At 38.8% G+C, this 10,049-nt stretch overlaps 1 protein-coding gene across 1 annotated transcript in view; it reads right to left on the reverse strand.

Moving 5' to 3' along the window:
* Positions 1-9,271, reverse strand: part of ltc4s (leukotriene C4 synthase) — a 13,212-nt gene extending 3,941 nt beyond the window's left edge. Inside the window, exons 1-2 of the mRNA XM_020930707.2 lie at positions 9,204-9,271; positions 5,478-5,686 (exon numbers count right to left, since the gene is read on the reverse strand). Coding sequence (XP_020786366.2) covers positions 5,478-5,686; positions 9,204-9,271 — 277 coding nt within the window. The remainder of the gene's footprint in view (positions 1-5,477; positions 5,687-9,203) is intronic.
* Between the last annotated feature and the right edge of the window lie 778 nt (positions 9,272-10,049).

Genomic DNA, 10,049 nt, shown 5'->3' on the forward strand with positions numbered 1-10,049 from the left:
TAGTAGTAATACTTGTAGTAGTAGTAGCTGTAGTAGTAATAATAGTTGTAGTTGTATTGGTTGTTGTAGTAGTTGTAGTAATAGTTGCAGTTGTTGTAGTACTAGTTGTAGTAGTACCAGTGGTAAATGAACCTGCATAAACATTTAGAAACTACTAAATATTTACATTCTGATGTTAGTAGCCATGTTCCGTTTGCAGTACTTTGGGGGTCAGATAAATAAAGTACTTCACTTTTAACAGTTCTCACAGACTGGGCGCATCTGCTGAGGTCATAAAGTGAAGTACACAGTTACATAAAGCCATAAAGTACTTTGAATATTTACATACAAAGTGCACTTTAACTAAACATCCTGACTAGACAAATATGTACAGAAGTAAGAGATAGAAGTGGAATAGTAACTGTCAAAACCGAACATCTGATTAATTTTTTTAATGATTAGAAATGGAAGGACAAATATTAAATAAAAATATAAAATAAATAAATATTAAGTAAAATATTGCGCCGGTTTTTGATCTTTTAATACATAACGTTGTTTTCTCGTCACAAACAGACGTGGAGTTGTGTTTTGTTTTGTTTTTTTCGCACCTTTTTAACTCACAAACCCTGAAAATTTTGGCTGAGTTCCGCCTTGTGATGTCACGTGGCGATACAGGAGGTGCTCCACTGTGTTTTTAAACTCCGTACGCCTTCACTCATAGAGCTGGTTTGGGATGAACTGGACAGAAGAGTGAAGCAACCTACAAGTGCCTGGTTCAGTCATGGTTTAGACCTAGTTTAGTCCTGGTTTAGTCCTGGTTTTGACCTGGTTTAGTCCTGGTTCAGTTCTGGTTTCATTAGTGGTTTAGTCTGGTTTAGACTTGGTTCAGTCCTGGTTTAGACCTAGTTTAGTCCTGGTTTAGACCTAGTTTAGTCCTGGTTTCAGTCCTGGTTTCCTAGTTTAGTCCTGGTTCAGTTTAGACTAGTTCTGGTTCAGTCCTGGTTTAGACCTGGTTAGTTTAGTTCCCTGGTTTAAGTCCTTAGGTTTAGTCCTGGTTCAGTCCTGGTTTCAGTCCTGGTTTAGACCTGGTTTAGTTTAGTCCTGGTTCAGTCCTGGTTTAGGACCTTAGTTTAGTTTAAAGTGTTTTAAATGGACCTGGTTCAGTCACTGCATGTTTTTATTGTTCTGGACAGTTGAGTAAGGAAATGGACTAAGAGAGTGACGTCATCCACAGCGTTTCCAGTCTTCCAGAGAAATGAGTTAAATATACATTAGGTATGTCCATTTATACGCAAAGGGGTGTCAAACTCAAATTCACAAACGGCCAAAATTAAAAACTGGGACAAAGTCGTGGGTCAAACTAAATATTTACTTAAATGTTTAATAATAGTTTTGCTTAAACATTGAATCCAGAACAAGCAAAATATAAAATAATAACAACATTTTAAATAAATAATGTCTCTATAGCAGATCTGTAGTGGGCAGGCAGCTCTAATTCATATTTGATATGATCTTGTGGGCCAAATATAATTATATCGAGGGCCAAATTTGGACCCCGGGCCTGAGTTTGACAGGTCTGGTCTATGGTAATTACAAGATAGAATTGTTTAATGCCATATTGTTGAACATTCCACTTTTGTAATGATGTCCGTATGTTTTATCCATTTTAATTCAAATTGTTCTCTTTTTATGGATGAAATTGTTATGGTAGAAGTCAGAGGTGGGACCAAGTCGTCATTTTGCAAGTCGCAAGTAAGTCTCAAGTCTTTGAACTCGAGTCTGAGTCAAGTACCAAGTCAAATACAGGCAGGTCCAAGTCGAGTCTCGAGTCACTGGCCCATAAGTCCAAGTCAAGTCCAAGTTGTCTGCTTTGAGCTTCAAGTCATGTCAAGTACCAAAGTACCAAATTTAGCTTAGATTTTTGCAATTTATATGAATTTTAAGATAAATTGTACTTATAAAAATCATAGTATTTTTATATATGAGTATTTATAGAGTATGTAAGATTTGTAGAAATGCAAATTCTTCCTTTTTAAATGTCTTGTCAAGATCTTAGAGCGGTGTCGGCGGCAAGGGGGGGCATTTGAGGGCCGTGCCCCCCCTAGCGGCCACTGGTGCCCCACCCCCCAACAGGCCGTTATTATGACTATTTTAAAATGATTTTGATTGGCGCATTTCACTTCGGGCTGAGGGCACAAACTTTACTGTGACATCAATGACATCACAGTCTCTGTTTATTTAGTGTAATGTGATTGGACAACTGTCCTGTCACTCACGTCACGTCACGTCAACCTGCTGCGTCAACTTGAAGCAGCTTCACGATTAGCGGCAGCTGCTACTTTAGCCTAAAGCTCCACACAGGAAATGACGAGAACAGAGTCAAAGACACACGGACAGACCCGCCGCCGGGACCCGGGGCTGTCGCTACCGCTGCCGGAACCGGGACATTCTTTGCCGCGACCCGGGACAGTCGCCGCCCGGACTCGGGACAGTCGCCGCTGGGACCCGGGGCAGTCGCCACCGGGCCGGGGCTCTCGCTCGCTGCTCTATCCGCCTTTGCCCGCTTGTTTCTGGGTGTAAAAGTTTGACCTGAGCACTCGGCTCCGGGACCTCGCCTCACGGACCAGACTGGACCAGGATTTGGACCAGTTTCATCTCTTCATATTGGACAATAGACTTTTGGAAACAGAACCAGTGGGACAGTGGACAGAGGAAACATTCTGCTTCAGTCTCTGGAGAAGGTAAGAGGCTGGTTTTCATTAGTTTGCGGCAAATCTGAACTTGGAGCCTCACTTGTGTTATAGCTATAGTGTTAATAGTTAAAATAGTGTTAATAGTTAATAGTGTGTTATTAGTGTTATAAATAGTTGTTATAGTGTTAATAGTTATAGTGTTATAGTGTTTGTTATAATAGTTTATAGTGTTATAGTGTTAATAGTTAAATAGTGTTATAGTGTGTTATAGTGTTAATAGTTTAGTGTTATAGTGTTAATAGTTAATAGTGTTATAGTGTTATTATAGTTAAATAGTGTTATAGTGTTAATGTTAATAGTATAATAGTGTTATAGTAGTTAATAGTTAAATAGTGTTTTAATAGTGTTAATATAGTGTTAATAGTGTAAATAGTGTTATAGTGTTAATAGTTTAAATAGTGTAATAGTTATAGTGTTAATAGTTAATAGTTAATAGTGTTATAGTGTTAATAGTTAAATAGTGTTATAGTGTTAATAGTTAAATAGTGTTATAGTGTTAATAGTTAATAGTGCGTAAATGAGCTGGTGTATATGATGGAGCTGCTCTGGTTGTTCTGTCGTGTGCTGTAGGAGCGGCATCTGTGTTCATGTCTCTTATTGTAGTTTTACTGACGTTGTTGGGTCTGGGTGTGAGCGGCGTGTTACGCTGTGTTGTTGCGTAAAGTTTGCTCTTGGCTGTTCATTGTGCTCTGATCGATATTGTTCAGCCAATACTAACCAAAATGTCTGTTTCTGGTATTTGTTATAATACTACAGCCTATATATATATAATACTTATATTATTCATTATATATATTTATAATTTTGCCCTTGGTGCCCCTCCCAAAAATTATACCATCAGCCGCCACTGGTCCTGGTTTAGTCCTGGTTTAGTCCTGGTTTAGTCCTGGTTTAGTCCTGGTTTAGTCCTGGTTTAGTCCCGGTCCCTCAAGTCTCAGGTCTCTATAGGACAGGACTGGACGGCGTTACCCTCGTGTACCACGTTCACTACAGCCCTGGTGCTGTCCGATGCGTGCCTATTTCTAGTTCAGAGGTGTTTTTGACGAGAGGCTGTTGTTTAATGTTTACAACCAGTGGCAGGACTTATTGTTTTTTAATAAACCTCAACCTTTTATTATTGTCTTGTGTGTGTATCGTCTACCACACAGCCTCAACAACTATTGCAGCTAATAATAATCATCTTAATATAATAATGATTATAATAACAACTAGGGATGGGCATTCGATGAAATTTTCTTAATCGATCGTCGGAAGAATTAACAATCGATTATCGATTAATCATTAACGTTTTTATATTAAAATTATCATCATTATTATTACTCTCTGCACTACTAATCTGCATAAATAAATTCAACTTTATGACATATAAACCGTAACGACTCTAGAGCCACATCAGCCCGTTTGACATTATAATGTGTTTAATTCAGTTTTGTTCAACTCTCACAGAAACTAAACTTAAAACCGCATCGCTAATTTGCATAAACTCAGCGAAGATAAAACTACAGCTCTTGTGTCGCTGATGTGGTTCAATTTCTGTCGGATTAAAAGACATGACTCAGTAGAATACAGGTTAGTGTGACCAGATTTGCGTTTGTCAGAACCAGGACACCGTACGGGGGGAGGGAGGTGGGTCATCGTCATCGACATTGAGCGACTCTCACCTGGCAAAACTTTTTCCCACTGGACACCGAAACATATGTTCGTACTTTATACACTGTGCACATGGACTCACACTTGTCCCGAATGCAACGGAAAGTGTGGAATTTCTTGTACAAATCATCGTTAATTACGCATTTATGCTTCAGTACGTTGCAGACTGACTGACTGTTTGTGTCTCGCTCCTTCAGATGCAGAGACACATGTACACACCTGTTTGGTCACACTACACACAGCAACCTACATTCGGTTTGTCGATTAAAATTAATGTAATCGATGAAATTCTTAATGATCAATTATCAATTAATCATGCCCATCCCTAATAACAACACATAATTAGCCTAATACTGTTAAAGAAAAACATGTTTGAAGCATGTCTGCTGTGTATGACTCCACCGCGTTAAAATATTTCTCAAATGGCAGTGCCCCCCCTGCTGGTGACCCGCGCCCCTCCAGTAGATGTGCTCTGACGCCGACTCTAAGACTTAGGTCATTACAGTCAGAAGAAGTGTTTCTCAAGTCAATGACCTTCAAGTCCGAGTCGAGTCCCAAGTCTTAGTTCATTTTATCAAATGTCAAGTCGTGAAAATGGTGACTCAAGTCCAAGTCACGACTTGCAAGTCCCCACCATTAGCATTAGCAGTAGTAGTAGTAATAATAATAGTAGTAGTAGTAGTAGTAGTAGTAGTAGTAGTAGTAGTAGTAGTAGTACACAGCAAAAAACAAAATGTAGTCAAGTTCAGATGACTTGAATTCACAAAATTTTTATCACAATTTGAGTAAATTTCACTTGAAAAGCAAAATGATCTGCCAGTGGAATAAAACTTTTTGTACTTAAAATACGAAAATACATCTTACTCCACTTAAAAAAAGAAAAACAACAACTTTTTGCACTTAAAATAAGAAACAAAATCTAATCGAAACACACTTATTCTGTTGGTAGATAATTTTACTTGTCAAGTTGAATCAGCTCAAATAAAGTAAAATGTTCTTAATTTAAGTCATTTTAACTTACACAGATATAGTTTTTTCCAGTGTAGTAGTAGTAGTAGTAGTAGTAGTAATAGTAGTAGTAGTAATAATAGTTACCTTGTTCAAGCAAACCCAGGATTGTAACAGCTCCAAGAAAAACTGGCTCCATTTGGAAATCCAGGACTGAACCAGGACTGGACCAGGTCTTAACGGGAACTAAAAACTGGACTAAACCTGGACTGAGGGGCCAGAGTGAATGATACACAGGGGGCGGAGTCAAAGGGCCGGCAAATACTGTGTCAGTGCTGCAGCCAGTCTGTCGCCGTCTGAGCTCAAACACGGCTCATATTGTGGTCCTCATTTGAATCATTTTGTTTGCTTTTAAAGAAAATATGCAAAGTCTCGTGCGACTCTAACGCGTTTATAGAGGCTTCAAAAGGGTTATTTATAATCATTATTCTACGGCCTTCTTTACATACGCACAGTTACGCACGGGCACATGCGTCTGGGTGGCTGCGTTTCTGTTTCTGTCTCCAAAACCAAAATGAAAAAAAAAAACAGATCATGATTTGTTTTGTTTTTTTCAGTTTTTCGATTTTGTGTTTAAATGAAAAATGGAAAAAACTGATAATAATGGCCGTTTCCCCGTTTATGTGGCTTAAATTGTGATGCCGGACTGAACCAGGACTAAACCAAGACTAAAACAGGACTGAACCAGGACTAAACCAAGACTAAAACAGGACTGAACCAGGACTAAACCAAGACTAAAACAGGACTGAACCAGGACTGAACCAGGTTTAAATCAGGTCTAAAACAGGACTGATCCCAGGACTGAACCAGGATTAAAACAGGACTGAACCAGAACTGAACCAGGACTAAACCAGGTCTAAACCAGGACTGAACCAGGACAAAAACAAGAATGAACCAGGACCAAACCAGGACTAAACCAGGACTAATCCAGGACTAAACCAGGACTAAACCACGACCGAACCAGGACTGAAACAGAACTAAAACAGGACTGAACCAGGTATAAACCAGGACTAATCCCAGGACTAAAACAGTTCTAAACCAGGTCTAAACCAGGTCTAAAACAGGACTGAACCAGGTCTAAATCAGGACTAAACCAGGTTTAAACCAGGACTGAACTAGGACCAAAACAGGACTAAAACAGGAGTAAACCAAGACCAAACCAGGACTGATCCCAGGACTGAACCAGGACTGATCCCAGGGAAACCAGGTATAAACCAGGACTGATCCCAGGACTGAACCAGGACTAAAACAGTTCTAAACCAGGTTTAAACCAGGACTGAACTAGGACCAAAACAGGACTAAAACAGGAGTAAACCAGGTCTAAACCAGGACTGATCCCAGGACCAATCCAGGTCTAAGTCAGGACTAAACCAGAACTGAACCAGGACTAAACCAAGTCTAAACCAGGACAAAACCAGTCTCAGTCCTGGTCTCAGTCAAGGTCTAGTCAGTACCGTTCTCAGTCCTGGTCCTGGTCTCTGGTCTCGGTCTGGTCCCAGTCTCAGTCCTGATCACCCAAAAGTCTGCACGGGCGCAACTCCGAGCCCGTCCCGACACTCCTGCTTCAGTCCAGTCCAATCAAAAACTGAAAAAACGAATCATTATCTGTTTTTTCATTTTAGTTTTGGAGACAAATAATGAAGAAAATCGTTGTTTTTTTAATTCTTATTTTTGTTTTTATATTTTGAAAAACGAATAAACAAAATAATACACGGATTGTGAAAGTTTTGAGACTGGTAAATGTACAGATATATTCCTGTACATTTTACCCCTATGTAACAGATAATACTCCCTACAGCTGTACAAAAACTCACCCTTATGCAACAGATAACATGTCCTACAACAGCACACCCTCATGTAACAGATAACACTCCACATAACTGTACAACAACAACAACTCACTGTATGGATAACCCCAGATAACCCCCGTCCTGTCAATCATCATGTACGTTTTGCACTGTTTTCCTTTATGATTTCCTTATCGAGCTGAGATTTTATTATAATTATTACTGTATTTTACTTATTTTTCTACTTTATTTTGACTTGTACATTTACTGTAACAAACAGGCATCTTCTCTCTTCACTAAGACACTTTAAAACACTGCACTTTTTTTTTTTTTTTTTATTCAAGTTTTGATTTTATTTTACAATTTTTACCATATAACATAACAAAGAGGAGCACATTACTTTGGGCTGAAGGAGTAAAACAACAAATTTATCTGTACATATGCATATGCAAGTGCACTCCAGAGCAAAAATAAACAATAAAATAAAAATGTGAAAGTGCATGTGACAAGCTTCCACATGTCTCTAATTTCCACTCAGTTTAACCTGTTACAAATACAATTCATTTCAGTTCTAAATAAAAAGGCCACATCGATCCCACATCCATAAAGGCCAAAAACAAAGATTTGTTTTCCCAATGCACCAATTTCAAATGTGTTTTAGTCAAACCTGTCACAGGCATTTCAATCAAAAACAGGTGCCCAAGATTTTACAAAAATGTCCATGTTATCATTCATCTTAGCCAATAATTTCTCACATGAGACTATTTTCATCAAATTGTCCATCCATGTGTTAAAGTCTGGAGGAGAAGGATCCTTCCATACACCAAGTTATTACCCCCACCTTTAAAAACGCTGCACTTTTGATCACACACAGCACTTTAAACTTAAAAAGACATTGCACATAATTGGTTTTAAAATGTATTTATTGTCTTTACCTTTACCGCTTTTAATCCTGAGGCACAGTGGCACTTTAATTAAAAATCTGTGATCCCTGGAGGAAAAGGAGACATTATTAACCAATTACCTAAATTGAGTTAGTGAAATATATGGTGCAATATATCTGTTTTGAAATGTTTTAAGAGTTGAGGTGTGTGTGTGGTAGTGTATTTTATAGTGTTTTAATGAATGTTGTTGTTGTTGTGGTTGTGGTTGTTTTTACCTGCTTTTCCTCTTTTTTTATTTATGTTTTATTGGTTTATGAGTTTTAAAGTTAAATTGGTGTGTGGTTTTAGGGGTTTCATGTATATAGTTGGGTTTTAATAGTTATTTGGTTTTGGGTTTAGGGTTAGTGTTAGACCCCGAGATACATGAACTCCTCCACGTGAGGCAAGCTCTGGGTAGTGACCAAGTGTACCAGGGTGTCTGGGCGCTCCCTTAGAGACAGGGTGAGGAGCTCAGTCACAGTGGAGGAGCTCGGAGTAGAGCTGCTGCTCCTCCATGTCGAGAGGAGCCAGCAGCCGGCTTGGGCATCTCCCTCAGGAGGTGTTCCAGGCATGTCTCACTGGGAGGAGGACCCGGAAAAGACCCAGGACACGCTGGAGGGACTATGTCTCTGGGCTGGCCTGGGAACACCTCAGGATCCCCCCGGAGGAGCTGGAGGAAGTGTCTGGGGTGAAGAAAGTCTGGGAGTATCCTGCTTAGACTGCTGCCCCCGTGACCCGGCCCCGGATAAATGGAACAAAATGGATGGATGGAAGGATGGGTTAGTGTTAGGTTAGGTCAATATTTAAAGTTTAATTTTATGTTAATTTTTACCGTCACTGTTTTAGCTGTTGTAGTTTTATCCAATCAGTGAGACAAGAATAAAAGGCGCCTCCAAACATCATTCTGTGTTCTGCTGCTGGAGAGGAAACTGCTGTCTGCCTCCGTTTCGCACCCTGTAATCAGGAATCAGAATACACTAGACGGAAGTGCGAGTTTGGGCACCAGCAAATCAGCCAAGAGCCATACATTCTTTGTTGGCGACGATTCCCGAGATCGAGGAAAAATTATTTAAAAAATTAAGGTGTTATAAAACTTTTGATACCTTTTCAGCACGGGCACCTCGGCTTTAGAACGATCTGCCTGAGGAAATAAGACTCGCTCCATCAGCATTATCTTTTAAATCACTTTTAAAGACTCATTTCATCGTTTGGCTCCCTTTTTTTTAACTGGTTTTAACTTGATTTTATTCCTTATTTATTTGTATTCTAGTTCTTTTTATTTATTTATTATAATTGGTTGGATTGTCTGCATCATTGTCTGTTTTTGTACGCTATTTTTATTACTTTTGTATTGTTCTTTGCGGCTTATATAGCACTTTGTTCGATTTTATGTTCATATTTTTACTCTTTGTTATTATATTTTAGTGTGATGTTTGAGCTCTTGTGTCCAATTCATTTCTCTTGTGGATCAATAAAGTTTATCTAAGTAAATACTTTGGCGTGCTACAAAAGAGGAAGTAGTGGTAATAGTAGTAATATTTAAATCCTGTGTGTACTGAGGTCATGTAAATCCCCTCCATTTGACTGTGAAATGACCTGATAACATCTTTTGTGGTGTTTCATATCAGATGTTTAAAAATACACATCACCGTTAAAATACGCTTAACTAAAGATGAAGTATTAACATCATTTTAATGGTGCATTGTGTAGTGGAGGGTCTGTCACCTGCCAGTCACCAGTGTTGGGGAGTAACAGATTACATGTACCGGAGGTTAGTAATCAGAGTACAAATTATGAGTAACTGTATTCAGTTACAGTTACTGTTTCAGTGAGTGGTAATTGGATTACAGTTACTTTGTTGAAATAAATGGATTACACGGCGGCATTTTCCTGTTTTCATATTTGGGGCTTATCCTCTTTTTTTAAAGTCAGGTTAAGTTGTTTTATTT

Source organism: Boleophthalmus pectinirostris, unplaced genomic scaffold, assembly GCF_026225935.1.
Source record: "Boleophthalmus pectinirostris isolate CB_2022bp ecotype Guang Dong unplaced genomic scaffold, ASM2622593v1 HiC_scaffold_3, whole genome shotgun sequence".
NCBI classification, from domain to species: domain Eukaryota; kingdom Metazoa; phylum Chordata; class Actinopteri; order Gobiiformes; family Gobiidae; genus Boleophthalmus; species Boleophthalmus pectinirostris.